Source organism: Diorhabda carinulata, chromosome X, assembly GCF_026250575.1.
Source record: "Diorhabda carinulata isolate Delta chromosome X, icDioCari1.1, whole genome shotgun sequence".
Lineage (NCBI taxonomy): Eukaryota > Metazoa > Arthropoda > Insecta > Coleoptera > Chrysomelidae > Diorhabda > Diorhabda carinulata.
In genome coordinates this window covers 67,363,180-67,383,160 of record NC_079472.1, presented here as the reverse complement: position 1 = coordinate 67,383,160, position 19,981 = coordinate 67,363,180, and the positions used below count along the sequence as shown (strand labels likewise).

The 19,981-nt window shown below is 30.0% G+C and overlaps 1 protein-coding gene across 3 annotated transcripts in view; it reads right to left on the bottom strand.

Annotated features, from left to right (window-relative positions):
• The window catches only part of LOC130902273 (transferrin-like), a 46,157-nt gene that overhangs the window by 7,054 nt on the left and 19,122 nt on the right, over positions 1-19,981 (bottom strand). For 2 of the 3 annotated variants that reach the window (XM_057814260.1, XM_057814261.1), the window contains exons 6-11: positions 18,465-18,646; positions 15,094-15,343; positions 12,797-12,945; positions 6,059-6,247; positions 4,975-5,082; positions 3,220-3,485 (exon numbers count right to left, since the gene is read on the bottom strand). In XM_057814260.1, the coding sequence (XP_057670243.1) occupies positions 3,220-3,485; positions 4,975-5,082; positions 6,059-6,247; positions 12,797-12,945; positions 15,094-15,343; positions 18,465-18,646 (1,144 nt within the window). Of the gene's footprint in view, positions 1-3,018; positions 3,486-4,974; positions 5,083-6,058; positions 6,248-12,796; positions 12,946-15,093; positions 15,344-18,464; positions 18,647-19,981 lie in introns of those variants that run through there. The other variant, XM_057814262.1, reaches the window with a different exon arrangement.

Below are 19,981 nucleotides of genomic sequence, written 5' to 3'. Positions count from 1 at the left end.
TTTGAAATATTAGAGGGCTAATTTTTTCTTAGAAAAATCAGAATTTTGATTTCGGTATCTTCTGAACATTTCATTGTCAACTTTCCATTCTCTGAAAATACTCCTAAGTAGTGGTTTATTTTTGGTATTAATTTTAGTGTATTTGTTCTTCACATAACTGTTTATTATTACATTGAAGGCTAGAAGCACATTGAAAAGTCTCACTTCTACTACAAAATGTCGTTTAGAGGTAATTTTGTATTATTTATTACCAATTCTGATTCTAGTTTAGTAGTAATAAATGAAATAATTCAAACTTAATATCATAATATGGTCTAGCATACTCTTTATGTCTAATAGTCTCTATTTTAGTGCTAACTCATTATTTTGGATAACTTGAATGGTAGCTGGAATTACCAATACCCTCTTGAAATTCTTCTTTTCACAACCCAACAGATTTCGAGTTGAGATACTAAGTTCATTCAACGAAAAGTTCCAATATTTCACAGGTACATTAATATATTGTTTAAACGAATTAGTTGTGTTATTCACTAACGCCTACATATCCTACTGCCTGCACCATTTAATTCGAAAAAACCTTTTTTAAGAATTATTTATTCAAGAAAGTTACAAGTCGCTAACCTAGTATTACAAGGGTGTATATAATAAATATTAATAATAGAAAAATAGTTCTATATATAATAAGATATACATAGAACCTTTTGAATCTAAAATCAAACAAATCTCAATTTTTAGAATCATATTTTCACCCAGTCGAAACAACCACGCAGGGAAAGCATAAGAAAAAGTGTATTCCTGAAGAGACCGTAAGTTTAGTAAAAGAGCGTATTATAATGTTTCCCTTAGTTGAGACATTATTGTCGGTCAGAAACAAAAAAGTAATGCAAAGAAAAAATGTTAAGTGTATGATAAACTCTATACATAGACCTTTGATGATACGAGAAATCGATTTATCACATCTATTTTACACGGAAACATTTACTTCCGGAGATACCGGAAAAGGCCTTTATCTCAGGAAGGCTAACAGATATCGAACCATCGATAACTTTGTTCGATGGATCTCATCAAGATCTACCTGTGTGTGAAAAGTCATGATGATTGACGCATGCGCAAAAGAGTTTCTGTGAAAAAGTGTGCAAATGCATCATTTTTATCAAAAAATCTAACCTACCTAATCTAACCTTAAAAAAATTACTAAATTTTAATTTTATCTATTGATTTTTCGTGAAAATAATGCAATTGCATATTTTTTCCACAGAAACTCTTCTGCGCGACTATTTTGATTATAATATTTAATTCCAGGCATGCTGCATATTGGTCTAATTTTGCTAGGGACTTATATACTAATTATTACCTATTACTATTACCTATAATTTTATTACTCATTGTGGTTTCCTCTTATTATTCAAACTTTATTTTATTTGTGTCTTTATTTAGTTACATTTATATTTGTTTTTTAGTTTTCACAAGCTTCTGTCTACAAATTGTAACAATCTTTTGACAATAAAGCATTTCTCTCTCTCTCAACTTTGTTTTTATTTAATTCATGTGAATCAAAATACAATATTTGAAATGACACTTGACATAAATATGAAGTTTGTCGATTCTTATTGCTCTTCAACTGATTACTATAGGAATCGTTATTAATTTTCATTGTTTATATTATGTATTAAATTTTTATAGGTTAAATTAGGTTAGGTTGTTATGAACGGTGTTGAATTTTATAGGTAAGATAAGGTTAATGGATTATAGATGGAGTTGAATCTCTTATAGAATTTGTTTTCTCATACTGTGAATAGGCTACACTAAGGTTATTCGAATTAATTTCCTTGTTAATGTATTGATCATTTTGGGCAATATATGTTGTTTCTAAAAATAGACGTTTTTGTAGTTATTTTCGTTTGTTGAAACTTTGGCAGATTTTTAATCATAGAAAACGTGCCACTGGTAATCAAGCATCTGTCAAGGTATAATTTGCTGTCCCTTTTGGGTTATCCGATTGGAGAGTGACCTATTGGAGTTTTGTAAAGGCAGATAGAATTGTGAGGTGTTGTCTGTAAGATATTTTTATATTATGTTATGTATCATCATTTCCATTATAAAGAAGATATAAAATTATATCACCTACACACTTTTTAATGAATAATAATTTGAAGTAGCTATTGAAGAGCCCATTGGTGTTCAAAGATTTATTAATTTTCAATTTTTAAAAGAAAAATATATATTATTAAAAATGAGTATTATAAATTCTAATATAGTTTCTTTATTATATTTGCAAGTATTGCTTAGATCACTCCATTTGTGTTGCAGAGGTGTAAGATATATTCAAGTTTTTATATAAATGTAACATTTCCAATAAAATCTAGAAATACGTGTGACTCTCCTTTATTAACCGAGTTATCATCTTAGAATACTGAAGGTCAACTTTTATCTAGGCCTATTATTTCCATTTTCCTTTTGGTAAACAATTTTTATGATTATATTTTCTTACATAATTTTTCATTTATTCATATAATGACTTATAATATTCAAGCAAAGTTAATAAGAAGTTAGGTAAATAACTTCGGTTAAATTGTAAAGTGAATTTTTAATGTGGTAGTAAAAGAATTTTATAGTATGTATTCAATTTTTAGAATCTGTTTTTCATCAATAATTTTTCTACCTTCTTTCAAACAAAAATGAAATGTTGTACAACCCGCCTACCCTTGCTTACTTTAATTAAATAACAGACATTACTTTACCTGTGCTAATGAGAGACATCTAAATATTTGTACTCGATATCTAGCCAGTAATGCAATGATTCAAGTTAAAATATTAGGCATTATCATAAATAGTACAAGCTTTCACAATTCTAAGAGAGATGAAAATTATTGAAAGCTGAAATTTTTGAAAAAAATTATTAGTTTTCTCAGTAATTTAGCTAAAGTCCAAATTTTTCCTCCAACTTTTTATAAACAAACTCGAAAAATCTCCTGAATATTCATGCTAATATTGGGAGAATACAAAACATATCAATTATGGTTAGCAAAATTTCGAGGCTATATTTGTTTATTTACATTAGTGAATAATTTTGTGCACAATTAGAGTAACCATCTTAAAAACCTAACGGTCTAATATGGAAAAGGAATAATGCAGTAGCATTGTGAGAATTGTACAATATAGGATTCACATTAATTTTTTAATACAGAAATAAAATTTCTACTAAATCGATATACTCACAGGAAACAACAAATCCTGGGTTTCATTAAAAGTTTCAAACACTTTGAACTGTTTATTGAGACTAACTCCAAAATGTAAGTCAATTGCTTTCAATAGTTGAATGATGTCTTCTTTTTTAGACGTATTATTTTTAACAACTACTTCACCCAAACTAATCACATTTAAAATTGAATCGGGATTAACGAACCAATTAGTGATTGGTAATGCATCACCTTTTTTGGAAAGAGCTAGGAAATTTTCTGAATTATCTCTAAAATCGACGATATCTAAAAATAATTAATATAGTTCATAAATATCATAGTATTCGAATCTATGGAATCTGTCGAATTTGGTATAACTGCTGGTCAATGCGAACCAATAAATGTCTTAGAATTGAGAAAGTATTATGAAATTTGACAATTGTTTTAGTATATGTAATTAGGTGTCAAAAATAAAATTCAATTCTATAAACTTGTACAGTATGGTCACCTAGTGTAAAGCTTGTACATCAATTGAAACGTCAATTAATAATATAGTTTTCGTAGGCCACGTCAGGCGCTTAATTATATTAATATTAAAAAAGCGTAGTTAAATCAATATTTACAACGTTACATTGTGTCAGAAGTGGAATTCTTCTTGCCAAGAACAAAAACCAAAATTGGGTTACAACCCTAGATAAGTTGCAAAGGGTGGCCTGCGATAACAAGCGCGACACGGCCAGGACCCACAGCAGTACTACAAGTCATTTTAGACTTAACCCATTTGAGGACCTTCATAGAAAGTGAAGCAATAAAGAGATACAAAGAACAGAACATGAAGCGCGGCGACCTGACTGGACATCTTAGCATTTTATAGGCAAGTAAGTTGCCCATAGATATGATAACAGGCACCATGTCTTCCAAACTATGCTTCACTATAGACTATATAATTATAATAACAAGTCGACATCAATGGACAAATGAGTTCCCTTGAGGCTCAGAAACAGAAAATGGATAAGTTATACTCGCTGCGTATAACGGCACTGCCGGAATGCAAAGATATTCATTCTCTCAAATAGCAGAGAAGCCTTGCAAGCCCTCGACTCTTATAAAATTGAGTCAAAGCTAGTATTGAACTGCATCGAATCTTTAAGCTCAATGGGAGCAATAAAGTTACACTTGGCCACACCGAAGTACACAGCAATTAACGAGCCAATCATCTGGCAAAAAAAGGCGGGACAATATCTTCCATACGACCACAACCTCTCATAGTTTTCACAAAAATCAATCATGTCATGGCCTAAAGATGCGAGAAAACGGGAAGAAATCAGAAACATGTAATGAGATACATTGAAGATTTTTTTTCTTATTCCACCAGTTGGTCTGAAAAGAACAAAGACGAGCTAAGGAGAGTTACTTACTCGTATGTTTACTGGACATTGTAAGGTGAACTACCATCTGAAAAGCATCGGAACAGCTCTTGTCGCTTCTGTAAGAAACCAAAGGAAACCGCCGAACACCTCCTTTGTAAGGGCGAAGCAATCCATAAACAAAGACTACGATACTTACATTCAAGCTTTTTAAAGCTAGAAGAGGTAAGCCACATAGCCCCCAGAGAGATAGCCCACTTTGCAAAGTCGTTGCTGCCTGACTGGTGAACAGTCCGGGGTACACAATAGATCATCTAATCTAATCTAAAGGCGATAAAAGTGAACAACCAATACTCAAATTCGACAGTCTCGTTATAATTACAAATGATTGAAGCGAAAGGTCTGTTTCATATGATAAATCAATTTACCTTTAATAGTTATTACGGCATATTCTCCATACCCAGTAGAGAGACATCTTAGAGCACCATCAGAACCATAGTGTTTATTGTCAGAATCTGCATTACAATACTTAGCAGCTAAAAAACAAAGAATAGACCATTACGTGATCAGAAGGTAAAAACTTACATAATCGTTTAGAATATCATTTGACTTTATGGTCGAGTATAATATCACTTCTTATTAATCATTTACATTTCACATTTACACAAATAATCTACAATCAAAACATCAAGGTGATCTTACGCAACAAACACACACATACTTTAAGAGAACTGTCCAAAAAATAAGTGAGATGAGTCTACATTAGTGTCTAATATAAGATTTTTGTTTTAACCCTTTCATTTGTTAACTGATAAAATAATAATAATGATGAAAATACAGGTTTTCGATGCTAAGGATTAAATTATATATTTCTCAACAATATCTATACAATTTAAACAAAATATGCTAAACTAAACTCAACATTAAACACCTATTCATGATATTGTTTAGTTTCGTAATACCTGTTCCTTTGTTTGATATAGTCTTGTATATAGTTTCTACTATCAATTCGATTTGTGTTTCTAATTTAATAATTCAGGTAACAACATTCCTGGATATATGCAGGAGCAAAGAACGTAACGCTAATCAATTCTTTTGTCAAAATCGATATCTTAAATGACTCGCAATTGCAAGAAGAGGTAAAATCAGTTACCGAGACATTTCTGAGAGTGGGATGATGTATAGGTTTCTGAATGATATTAAAAATGAAAGAGTGAATATAAACAAATTAACGAAATTATCTACAACAGAGAGGAAAACATCAGGAGTTACACAGTAAAGCACACAAAAGATCTTGACAAACCTTTCAATGACCACCAAGCTTCGAACTAAGGATTTCACCAAAGAAACAAAATGTTTAATTACTCTCTAATTTTTACAACAAACATGAGATCGAAATATTATAATTAGCAAATTAATATATAGTTCAGATGATTCTTTTCAACATTTGAAATTTTATTTATTATTAAAAATATAGCTTAGCCTACTCTTAAATAAAATCTTGAATCTTACGTAATGTGTTTTTGATGGGTAAGCACTGGGCACATAACTTCTCGGAGTCTCCAGTATCAAACTCATAATCCTTGGAATTCGCTCCAGAAACACAACTAGAGCCAACAAAATCACTGAAGATTTGTGCATAGTCACAGGAATCTTGGAGAACTCTCATGGATATTAAGGTGTCAATGAAGGTCAACCATTCTAAATATAAGTGTCATATTTGTATTATTTTTTTTAATTTCTTAATTTTAAAGACAAATATTCTTTCAGATATAATAATGCGATTTCAATTTTATATCAGTCTTTATCAAAATATAATATAATATAATATAATGCAACTACATGATTATCAAAATAAAATCCGTTTTGAATATGTGTAGAAAATTCTTAATTATCACATTTCGAGTAAAGTAACCCTCAATTTGAATGTTTCACGGTTACATTGAAATTTATGAAATATAATTATATATACTACACAAATTTTTAAGGATTTTTTATAATTTTTTCTATGTATGTGAACTCATTCTAAAAATTCTATTTTTATTGTATTTGATTTCGATCCAAGAATTTTTGTAATTTTTCAATTAGATGTAATTTATTTGATATTGTAAATTTTGATTTATGTAAGGACTTTCCTAACAACTAAGGAACTCACGAAATAGATAAGTAGATAGATTATGAAGGACATAATACACTATCGTAACATTTCATTAATTTATATAACAATGACAAAAGGTCATAAATATGATGAAAAAAATTTATAAAGAAAACGTTCGATTATAACAATTCTTGAAACGGAAAAAAAACATTTTTAAAAATGATTCACATACCGAGGAATGAAAAAGGTACCAATGATAAAAACGATTTGAATAAAATTTTTAATCGAATTCAAAAAATTTCAATGCAACTTATTTATTAAGGTCAGAATATATTTAATATTTATATGCAACTTATCAATGTAAAGTCAAATTTAGATAAAGACCGACCGAAACAAGTCGAAACCTTTTACGAAAAAAATAATTTTTAATCAAAAGGAACCTAAAAGTAAGACAATGTATACATATATAAACTGTTTAAAACAACCATAGTGTGATTTATGCATATCTTTTAGATTTTGTAAAAACAAATACTATAAAAATTCAACAAAATTCGTAAGATATCAAAATTTAAATATTTTTTACCGCAATTCTTTAATGAATGTGAGTAATTTCCCATTTTTTCATTATCTTCATGTAATTGAACGAAGCTTTGAAAATGAATGACTTTGTTGTTTCATTGCCTCAATTCCACAATTACATTCTTTCTTTCGGTGCTCCTACTACCTCACATACAGCTAACTATTGGTTCGCTTTTGTATAAATGAATGGAATTATATTGATCTGCTCATGTTCTCATAAAATAGGTTTTAGACGAATCAACAAACAAGTGCAAACAAATTATAAAGAATGTTTGTTTGTCAATGATTTGGTTTTATAATTTAATTTTTTTAATGTATAAACACACAAATGAATCTAGATATCAACACAATATTTTTATAATGATGTTAATCCACAACTGTTGTATAATTTAGCCATTATATACGACTGCTTGCTAGACCTTAATAATACACATTAATCACTACGGTCAAATCTTTCCTTCATTTAGCTATATTATATTATTCTGTTAGAAAAAATCGGTTTATCAATTTTATCATGTAAAACACTACTAAATATTTTCAATTTAGTTCTCTACACATAAAAATATTAAAAAATAAAGTAAAAGTACCATCATATTGTAAGATTAGATACCCAATATTTGTCAAACTAATAAATAGTTTTTTGTGTTGATTATTATGGAGATATTATTATAATTTTCAGTACTATGTTTAAATTAACAATAATATATTGGATGGAATATTTTTAAAAATCGAAGAATAGCGTTTCTAATAATGTAACAAAAATATTCTACTCGCGTATAATGAGTTATTATTCACTCGGTGATTTATGCCATTCGCTAGCGCTCGTGGTAGTAAACGTCACCTCGTGAATAATAACCTCCACTATACACTTGTGAATAATATACTATTTCTATGTCTACCTCACAACAAATGAGTAGAAGTAGCAAAATCGAAAAGGAACTTTTAATTTCTTTAATTGGTAGACGAAAACGACACAAATGATGAGGCTAATCGCACTGAACATTTCCAAGTAATCGGCCCATCGAACGCGAAAACATGGAAATAACTATACTTCCCATTAACTCGCTACCGTATATAGAAATTCCAAATCTCAAAATTAAATTGTTAATCGATACTGGTACCTCTAAATCAATAATAAGACCCTCTATTGCCGAAAAATACTTTCCAGATACAATTTATCATTCTGATACTACTATATCTACTTGTTTTTTTAAGTAAACCCACTTCAAACACCATAACGTATCACGCTTTAGCATAAAACATGTTAATAAGAACCGAATATTTGATCAAACGCTGTACGGAAAAAATTAGAGGTATTATGCCTTGAACCAACCTTCAAATTTCTCTTTATAAGAAACTCATTGATCATTACAATAAATCAATTTCTATCTTATATAAAAATCAAGTAAAATTTAATAATGATTAACAACGATTTCAGCCACTATATATAATACAATTGAAACACTAGAAAGTTATCTAACGTTTCAAAGTATGATATATCGGATTAATTTAGACCGTCAGGTAACAATAACGTTTATAGATAATATTGAAGATGCAGTTGTATTTTCGAAACTTAATTCCCTACATACTATCTATAATTTCTAGTAACGAGATGCTGGACATAATCCGTAATCTCAGTAAACTATAGTGAGACAAACAAATTACTAAATTTTCCAACATTTTACCATATTATCAATACCTTCCCTTACTTGGCCCGAACGCAAAACGTAACCCAACCTGAAAAAGCAGAATGTCCGCCACTCAAAGGTACCTATTATTACCAACAAAATTTTGTCCAAAAGAATAATTGTCCCCGTAGTCTACTTGAAGGGAACAGTCTCTATGATTGCCAAATTCTAGAATTCAATATCAAAGTAACAATCATCCAACAAGTTACAGCCGAAGAAGTCTTGATAATGCCGATTCAACACAAAAAACATACTTTCAAAATGTCAATCCAATCAGTCCCTCGAAATAAAAGAACCATCGCTTGAGAGAATCCCAAAAAACAGAGAACTGTGAATCACCAATCAACGATACATCAATAACGACGAAATCAGTTATGGTAAACCATTTGTCTTGTCGAAATAAAAAACAAACAAATAATCAACTTCAAAACACTACGAGTATACAACAACAGGGACTCTAGCTGACGACACAGTCATCTTCTCTACCGATCAAGAACCACAAATAGCAACAAAAAATGTTTAGAATCGTCTTGACCAATTACAGGAGTGACTAAAAAATGGAGGATTGAAGTTAATGAGACCAAATCAATAAATGTAACATTCACGCTACATGTCCGCCAGTCAAGTTAAACAATAAGGAAATACCACAAGCAGATAGTGTTAAATACTTCAGAATCCACCTAGACGAAAAACTTGACTGGAAGCAACACATCACAAAAAAAGGAAACAACTTGATATAAAAGCAAGAGAAAATCCAAAGTCTCACTTGAAAACAAAGTCCTTATGTACAAATCTGTCATCAAGCCTATATGGACATATAGAATAGAGCGAAATCTAATATAAATATTATTCAGAAATCCCAATCTAAAATACTCCGTCAACTAGTAGATGCTCCATGGTAGGTAACAATTCACACCATTCACGTGGACCTGGGAGTGCCCACCGTACAAAAAGTTATCCAAGAGAGGATCATTAAACACTACTACTACCAAATACACTACTAGAGGAGTTTTAACGCCACAAAACGCAAAGTGACTGGCTAATAGACCTAATATGAGGTATAAGGTATAATCACTGGATGTAATCCTCACCAAGACATTATAGATGTTAGATTATCTAACACAGTACACATCGATAATTGAAAGCCTTTTAGCGATAATATTATTTTGATAGCACATGTCTTGTTTAAATTCAAAACAGAAAGCCCACAAAAGAAAACCTGAGTAGGGCCCAAAAATACATTTTATTATCCTTTCAAATTCATTTTCTGTCTCTAACGATAAACTTGTAATTAATTTCATAAACATATTTTTTAAAAGAGAATTTTTCTTTACGATAAAGGAAAGTTTGGTTATATATTATTAATTAGTATGATTAGTGGTCAGGTACAACAATTATACTTAGTCTTAATTAATAGTCCAATCTTAATGATTAATAATAAATCTATCTCTATATATTTTAGCCAAAAAGTCGGTGTTACTAAATTATATGGTATCAGAAAGATTCATCGCCGTTTTCTTCAGTCACAGCTATATTTATTGGAAAATTTTCTTACCAGTGTTCTCACCATTAATTCCCCGAAATCTCCCATACGTCTTTCGTCTTCTACGAATTTCTTTCCACCCTGAATCTTTTTTTCTTACCTCTAACAACTATTTTTTATTATCCAATAATAATGAATATTTTCAACATTCAAATATTTTACAGATATCACCGAATAGCTCTATTGTTTATGAGAGTTTATTTGAAATCTCTGTCACTTTTCATCAAATGATAAAATTATATACATATTAACATAACAGTTAATTTACAAAGCAGGTATAACCTTAAATTGTACAATTTGGAACAAGCATAAATAGTATTAATGATCAATACTAAAGTTTAAGTCCGCTTCCACCAGAACACTATCACTACTGATATTTTAAATGTCTTGTTGCACATATTTTAGCTTAATTACTTTCTTAACTAACATTTCACTAGAAAAATTAGTTTTCAATTCAATTCACTTGTGTGTTTTTATAATGTCCATTCAAATATTATAATCATTTATCAAATTTCAAAGCATATATATTCTAATCTCTTTACCATATTGGTTGTAATATTGTACTTGAGTATTGTATTTATTTCTGATTGAAAAAACATGTAAAAACTAGACGTTTCCACCTGTATAATTATATTAATCTATTAATTAAATAGTATAAGAAACTGAAGAAATTTGTATATATATATATATATATATATATATATATATATATATATAAGCGTTTTCTTATTGGGAACGTGGCAATGAAACACGATTAAATTTCCGAGCTTTGGAATACTTATGTATTCATCGTCTGGAAGTGTAATTATGGTCAAGTACATTATAAGAAATATGTATAAATGTATAACAGTAATAAAATTTTATTTATAATAATTAATTGAGATTTGTGGTTGCTTTAAGTTGTGTAAATTTTTGTATAAATTTTAAATTCGTAGAATTCAATATTCGAAGTGACGTTGATAGAAATATTTATTAATTGAATATATATATATATATATATATATATATATATATATATATATATATATATATATATATATATATATATTGTTATGGTATTATAGTGTGTAATGTTTATTTTTATAAATTTTATTTTAAATAAAATCAGATTTTAATTTGGGCGCCATCAATAATTATTTGAATTTCTTTATTTTATTATGTTATTATTATTTTTTTTATTCTCAGGTTATTATATTGTGAGGTCAAATTAAAAAATTTTATTACGATAAATTGTTATGGTTATAAGGTCAGATTATAATAGTTTTAAGACCGGATCTGTTCTTTATAATGAATAAAATATTCAAAATATACAATTTCTTAACTAGCTATTACAATTATTTTATTTTACAAACATTCATTCATTCATTCATTCATACTCATAATTACACTCATAAAACTGAATTATATGGAAATGTGAACTCAAATATTATATACTAAAAGAAATACTTAAACTTAATAGAACAATACCTTAAGTGTTTTTTTTTAAATTGGAAATTGTTACGGCCTTGCAGAATAAACAGATACTCCGCTGTAGTTCCACTCCTGTTCTTTTCCTTTTCACAACTTCTTTATCTTGGAAATTGTCCCTTTGTGAGTATTCTCACTTATTTCACTTTATTTAATTGTTTTCACTAATTTCTTATTACTACACTTATACAATTATTAATTATCAATCCTTTGAATATTTTATGCCTTTTTTATCAAGATTTTAATTTTTTTAAATTTCAATTAAAATTATTTTACTCTTTTTTCTCTTGCAAAAAAAATTTTCTCCCGTTGTTGATTCTCTTCTTCATTGTTTTTTTTTCAAATAAAACTTTCTTTTTTTTCTTTTAACCAATGATATTTATTTTAAAAGTTAGTTACTAAATTGTCATTTCTAAATTATTGTGACTTTATTCAAATAATATTATTCTATAATTTCTTTGTTGTATTTATTTCATTCCTATGTTATTAATTTTATCATTGCAGTTGTCAAAATTTTTATATTTTATCATTTATAACCTTAAAATTTATGTTGGTATGTCACACAAATTTTTGAAGTTGGTGCTCCTGTTTTATCTGTCAATTTATGGATTAAATTCTTTGATTATACAGGATTTGTCAAAATTAAATAATAATTTAGATTATAGTGTTGGCCAAAACTTAATATAAAGAATGTTATTTATTTTATTGTGATAAACTGCTCTAAGTAACCGAATAACAGAACTGAACTTATTGCTTTATTTATATCTTATTATTATTTAATAATTTATTTTGGATATATTCATACCATAACAATATATATATATATATATATATATATAGATTTTTGAAATTGTTAAATAATAATGAAAAAATACCTTTACCGCCGTATTGTGGAATACAGGCGGACTTTCCTTTCAAATCTTTCAAAGTTTTGATATTGGTGGTGTCATTTCGGATGACTATTACAATAGTTGCTAAGTTTTCTGGATTTATTTCAGGGTAAGCAATACCAATTAAGTCTTTTCTGAAACATTAATTCATCAAAAAAATATCGTTAGAAAGTATTATGTAAACATTATCAAAAATTTTAATGTCTAGCTATAGACTGATCAATTAATATGACTATTATAGTCAACCCGAAGTCATAGAATAAACGTTCTATATAATAGTCCAATGATAGAATATTCGATAGCTGCGTAGTCATATAAGCACAAGACGTGTTATAGGAGAAAAACAATAACTTATCTAACATGAATAAATGTTTTATCATACCAGTAAATTTTTTGTATAAATAAACCAACAGTTTTTGGTTTGACACTGAGCCATTTCTATGTTCAAGTTAGGATCGCCGCTAATTATTTGTTTGTTAAGTTGATAGTCATTTGACACCAACCTCTAACTTTTGAATTTTACTTTAGATATCAAAGCAATTAAACATGTTACACTTTATTACGGCGCTTACATCTTAATATCACCTATCTCTTACATTATACACATAATTGTGTATTCTTAGCTCGATGTAAATTTCTAGAAATGAGCAAGATGTCCAATATATCCACAGCTCTTAGATCTATAAATTTAGTGATTCAACTAAGCTCCAGCAACTCAGCAAACTTCTTTACTTGGGCAATAGTTACTAAGTTGGAATTTCTGGAGCCGTTGGTGATATTCATGCTGAATACTGTCTGACGCGCGTTTCGATAACCAAGTTATCGTCTTCAGAGACTGAAACCTAATGTCTTGCATACCTGTTTTATACAAAATTTTTTCCCACCAACAAACCTTCTCCAGCGGGAATCTTCACATTTATTCCTTGACTACTATAGAGTGGACTGTAAGGAATTGACCCTTTATCCAAATTTAGTATAAAATAGGTAAGTCAAGTCTTGAACCTCTTAAGACTATAACCTGGTTATCGAAACGTGCTTCAGAGGAAGAGGAACGTCTTCCAGAAGTTCTGGTAATATGTCCCTTAATAATGACAAATAAACTTCTCCGTTTAATTTTTGAATGTATGGTCCTATTATGTAATCGTCTACTAAACCAGCCCATAAATTTACAGAAAATTTTTGCTGATATGCATGGGTAAATACATTGCCTCATCGCTAAATAATCTTAATTTAGAAAATTTATAATTATCTTATACTGTTGAAGACACCAATTAGAAAATCCATGCGAGGCGCATTATATCTTGGTAAAATATCTTGTAGCTTGTTGAATTTACAAGCATTTACAGAGTGTCTATTTGTATTAAATCTGTGACTGAGGGATCTCATACTTGAAGATGGTTGATTCTCTATATTATTCAATACATTGTTTTCAAAATTAGCTGTACGGATACGGATATGAGGTCGTCCGGCGTTATTCCTTTTAATCTTAAATCTTCCTGTTTCTCTTAATATTCTATATAATAATACTGGCAAAAATCGAACGGCTCGGAAGATGTTTATGAGGAAGCCAGTTACTTTGAATTTCTAAGACACCCAGGGTTTTCCAAAAGATACGCTTATCAGTGCTGCGAAAGGTCAAGGCGTGTTTAAATGAAGGGGCTAGAAAATTTTAGGTTACTTCTTCATTTTGTATGATTTGTTTGTGTAAAATTTTGATCTGAGTAGTAATAATGTAAACTAAAAATTTCCGGAAAACAATTTTAGCGTAGTAGAAGATAACATTTTTTTCAAAGAAAACGTGTAGTTTAACAAACAAAAATCATTTTGTAGAACACCATTAACATATCGGTGTAAGTTGATTGGGAAGAAACTGTTTTCTATTTTTCTTAATAATCACGAAAGTGGTCATAAGTAGAATTCAAAAATTCAGTGGTGGAAATGGGTCCTTGACCCCTACTGCACGCTTCTGGATCTATTTATGTGAGAACAAGTTGGTTATCAACCTGATATTTTTAAAACTTCAACTCCCTGTATCTTGGAAAGGATGCGTTTGCTGACATTAGTTCCTTATCCCGATAAGCATAGTTTCAGCCAAGAAATTTCCCCTAGAGCGTCGGCAGTCGAATTTAGGGACAACCTGTATAAGTAGCAAGTTTTATAAACTAAATGTAGGCAACATAACAACTTATGTAACAAAGTTGAAAAACTTGGGACTTTGTTTGCTATGAAAACTAACAACATATATTACTTGGTAAATATATAAAATAATAATCGATACTTACTTTGCAGCAGTGTACCCAAAAGAGAAATCTATATAAGCGAGATCTGACTTTCCACTTTGTATATCACTTAAACAAGAAATTGGGTCAACATCCTGACTTTGTACACATTTTATAACAGGTTGCAGTCCATAAATGAGGCTTGCCTGTTGAAGCCAAAGACATTTTTGATGTTCCACATCATTTGATGTACACCAGTTAATTTGTTCATCGCAGAAAGAATTGTTTGTTATTATCTGACTAGATCTTTTTGCTAAAAATATTTAAAATTATGATGTATATCATTAAACATTTCAATAATAATTTTAATTTTATTTCCAAATTATTAATATAACATCAACATTTGTTCAATAAATCTTATTCAAATTATATTTTTAGGAACAAGAAGTTGTTCCCTTATTTTCAAAATAATTGAAATTTTTATTGTATATGTTAAAACACAGGACATATTGCAAAATTGGAAATAGTTTTAAACACAATACTGGTCAATTTATGCGAACATAGGAATATCAATGTAAAATCGTTAATCAATGAGTTCTCATATACCTCGTACTAAATTATGATTGATTACACTGTCTCCTTCTTCTTCTTCTTCTTCTTCTTCAATATCGTACGTTAGGACTTAGTCCTGTGTTTGCATCAATGGTTGCCTAGCTGCAGCTGGGATGATGAAGACCAGCTTTCATACCATCTTGTAGGTCGGTTTTTCTTCGTTTGCAATCTTTACCAACCTGTCATCTGACATTCTGTCCACGTGATCTCTCCATTCCCGATTTCTCGCCCATCTCACTACATCCTAGATGTCATATATTTCCTTTATTTCATCATTTCTCTTTTGGTCAAATAATGTGTGTCCCGCTATTGATCTCAGCCGCATTTCAATAGTTCTTACAAGCCGCTTAGTTAGGGTATTCCCTGCTCTGGTCTCCATCGCGTATGTCATTACTGGTCTCACACAGATCTTGTATATTCTGACTTTGCTCCTGTCATATATTTATTCCGTCAAATTACATCTCTCAGGTATCCTGATATTAATGACGCCTTTGTTGTTTGTTATGTTTACTCCTAGATATTTGTTCTACTACACTCTGATCGTATATTGCGAGTTTACATCTTCTCGGTTCTCTGGATACTGTAAAAGATTTGGTTTTCTTCAAATTTGCTTGTTAAAAGCTTTCGCTATTTGTTCAAACCTATACAATAGCCTTTGTAAATTATCCGTCTGGCTACTAAACTATAGAGTGGACTGTAAGGGAGTACTCCTAATGTAAATATTCCTGTGTTGGAATTAATTTTCGCGAGATAAGATTTATTGGTGGTAATATTTAGAATAAAACAAGTTACTACAGTTATTAGCTGTTAGGAGTAGTTTATCTTCAGTCTCTGAAAACGATAACTTGGTTGTCGAAACTCGCGTCAGACAGTGTAATAGTGAGTGTTGGTGTAAACATTGTACTGAGTATGAATATCGCCAACGGTTCCAGAAATTCCAACTTAGATAACCTATTGAACTGAACAATATCTAAATATATTATACAGAAGTAATCTTATATCTCTTAGCTGATCCGCTGTAATTCTACAACAAAGTTGGATTCCCTTTTTCCTTAATTCTAAAGATGTGTAGCTATTTCAAAACTATATCGATAATTGGTTGTGAAGATATAATAATTCTATTATTAAGAGTAATTTCCAAATAATTTTGAATGAACTTGCAGGGTTGTGAGTAGCTCAAAGACTCTGTTGCCGGTCCCAAGCCCGGAAAAAGGAGGCGAGAGTCTTCAGACCCTATTTGAGGACTTTAAATACATTACCGCTCATAGAACCAAGGTTGTGCCTCGGATAAACAGGACGGATTTAACAATGATGACCAATGCAAGGAACCGGACAACGCACCAATGAAAAACAAAAAAATATATTAAGAATAGCCATTTGGAATATTAAATCCTTAAACACAAGAGAACAGGAACTTACTAAGGAACTCACAGATGCAAAGGTAGACATATGCGCTCTTCAAGAAATGAGGAAAAAAGGCAAAGGCAAGGCTCGAACTATGTTAGATAACTACATAATGATATATAGTGGCGTACCAAAGAAAACAAGAACCAAGGAAAGGGTCGCCATATGAAAGCAATAACTGAGCAGTTGCCACTGTTCATTAACAAAATATTAAACACAAAATGTACTTGAAGAATGATAAACAAGTATACTGTTTAAAAAAGGTGACAGAAAAGAACCGGAAAATTATGGAGGAATCTTATCTTTTAAACACTACTGACAAACCAACCAAAATGACAACCAAAATTTTAATCCAACTAATAAATCAAAGAATATCTTTTGAGGACGAACGACAAGGTTTCAGAAATGGGAGATCATGTACAGACGCAGTATTTGTAACTAAACAAATCATAGAGAAAGCTCTAGAATATAATCGACCGGCGTTCATTTGCTCAATTGACTTGACAAAAGCCTTTGACAGAGTTAGATTAAAAGACGTGGTTTACCTTTTATACAATAGACAAATACCATTAGACATCAGCAAAACAATCGAAGGCATATATAAGGATAACAAAATACAGGCTAGAAAGAAGCTAAACATGGTGATTTCATCCTAAAAAACAAAAACACTGGTCATAAACAAAGAAAGAAATAATAAAGATATTAACAAATCCAATAAATTAGTAATGTTGATCAAAAGGAAAAAAGAAGGATATACACGAAAAAAGTCAAAAGTGCTGGATAAAGAACATGTACAAGCATTTATTTCTGATGCTTCCGACAACTTATTTTCAGTGATAAAGGTTAATTTCAAAAAGTTTAAATTTCAGTAGTTGAGTAAACAATGATTTTGTAAGTTGCCTTAATTTTCGGATTATCTGGAGCAATGAGAAAAAATTGGTGGTTGGAAATCCAATGCTCCGACAGAAGGATATATTTGAGAATTTGTTCTAAAAACAGGATATTTACCGAAATAGGCAAAGAACAAAAAACCCTTCTCAGTTTAATTAAACTCTATATCTCATTGTGTTCAATACATAACTAAAACAAACGCTTTTTTATTTTTTATAAAAATGGAAAATGTTCTAACTATCGAATTATGTCTATAATAATATAAAGTTGCAAAGTAAGCTTACACTCACAAAAATATACAAGTTTTAGTTTTAATTTTTGACTATAGACGTATATAAATATGTTGATTAATAATTAATAAATAAAATAAAAGTTGTAAACTTTTTTCCTCGACTTATATAGGAAAATATACGGTCGACAGAAAAGTATCTCAATCAACTCTTACATTAAAATGCGATTCATGATCTTTTAAATACCTATTAAAGTACACCAATAACAAAAAATTGGGTTTTTAGGTTTATTGTTACCTTTTACATAAGTTGTGAGTGAGACAGGTTCAATAAAATAGATCTGATCGACTTTACTCATTTTCAGGACTAATTGTAGCGAATCTTCTAAATTAGTTCTCATAATTGTTTGATTTGTGAGTGGACTCAAGTGATGTGGCATATTAGTCGTCAGAAAATCCTCCAGCTCTTTGGTAACACTCCTAAAAAAATATTGATCTATTTACTATTTTCTTTGGGAATTAATTTAACAAGTTTATCAAGAGAAATAAATGACAAAAAATGTGAAACAAAAATTTTGCAAAGTGAAAAATGGAATAAATTCTGTAAATATTCGTATATCCTGAATCTCACCAATATAAATGACATTCTTCATCCTCTTTGAGCAACAGTCATGTGTAGAACACGTTTGCATGGTTTAAATTAGAACTTGAACAAAAGCGGTCTCGTTTCACTCATGAAGTCGAAAAGGGGTAAATATTGCAGATAATTTACTCGTCTTGTTATTCGGTTTCTATTAGTAGTGCTATTTGTAGTTGTTTAGAGTTTCGTTTGTATTTTGTGTCGTGCTAATACAAGTACTTACTTACTTACTTATCTACTTTAATAATATGTTTTAATTAAATAATGTCGCTGAAAAAAGTCGGTACGTAGCCAAGGACGAGAAATTGTACATAACTTTATTAAAAAAGAAGCAGAGAAAGGAATTACCATTCCTTTAAGAAATTACAGGTAAACACCTAGATTTTTTAAATAAGCGGCCCTTTTTGCATAGAATAATTAAATGTGAGGTTGAAAGCCTAAAATACATTACCTATTTTCCATTTTACTTGCTTTCTAAAAAAACCGGACACTTGCCACTACTACTTGACCAACTTAAGTGGCCTTTTAAATCTGGTTTTAGTTTAGTTTTGCGCGTATTTTAAGTTTTATATTAGCAAATTTTACACTTTAATTTTGTTAAAAAATATGAAATAATATTGCAGAGAAAGGGCACGTTCACGTTACGCTGAACAGTTTCTAAAAATGTGTTTCACAAATTGCTAATCCGTTCATAACTTCCTCGATCTCCCAAAATCGGGTTGATAAGTTGCACTGAATCACATGAGTTCTATTCGATGAAACGAACGCCAGAAATAATCCATCCAATTTTTAAAATTGCGTTTTGATTTGCTAATTTCACTTTACCAATGCAATAATATTCCAGAAATGATCAGCGCCTATAAGATTATCAACACCTGGCAAGTAAACATTTGAAAATTTTAATTTCAGATTTGCTGGTATTTGTAATGACTAGACAGGACAGTTTAGTGTTGAAATTGTTTAGACACGACTGCACGTCTAAACCAGTTTTACTTTCAACTACAGACTCAGTCTAGTTCAAACTTTTATATCGATATTTCATAATTCGAGGTTGAATCTGTTTGCTCAGCCGCAAGTGATAAATCTACTTTGGCTTCCTGCATCCAGGAGTGCCAGTGCTAAGGAAGATTTCATGTTATTGCCAAATATGCGAATAGAAACTGTTGACAATAATA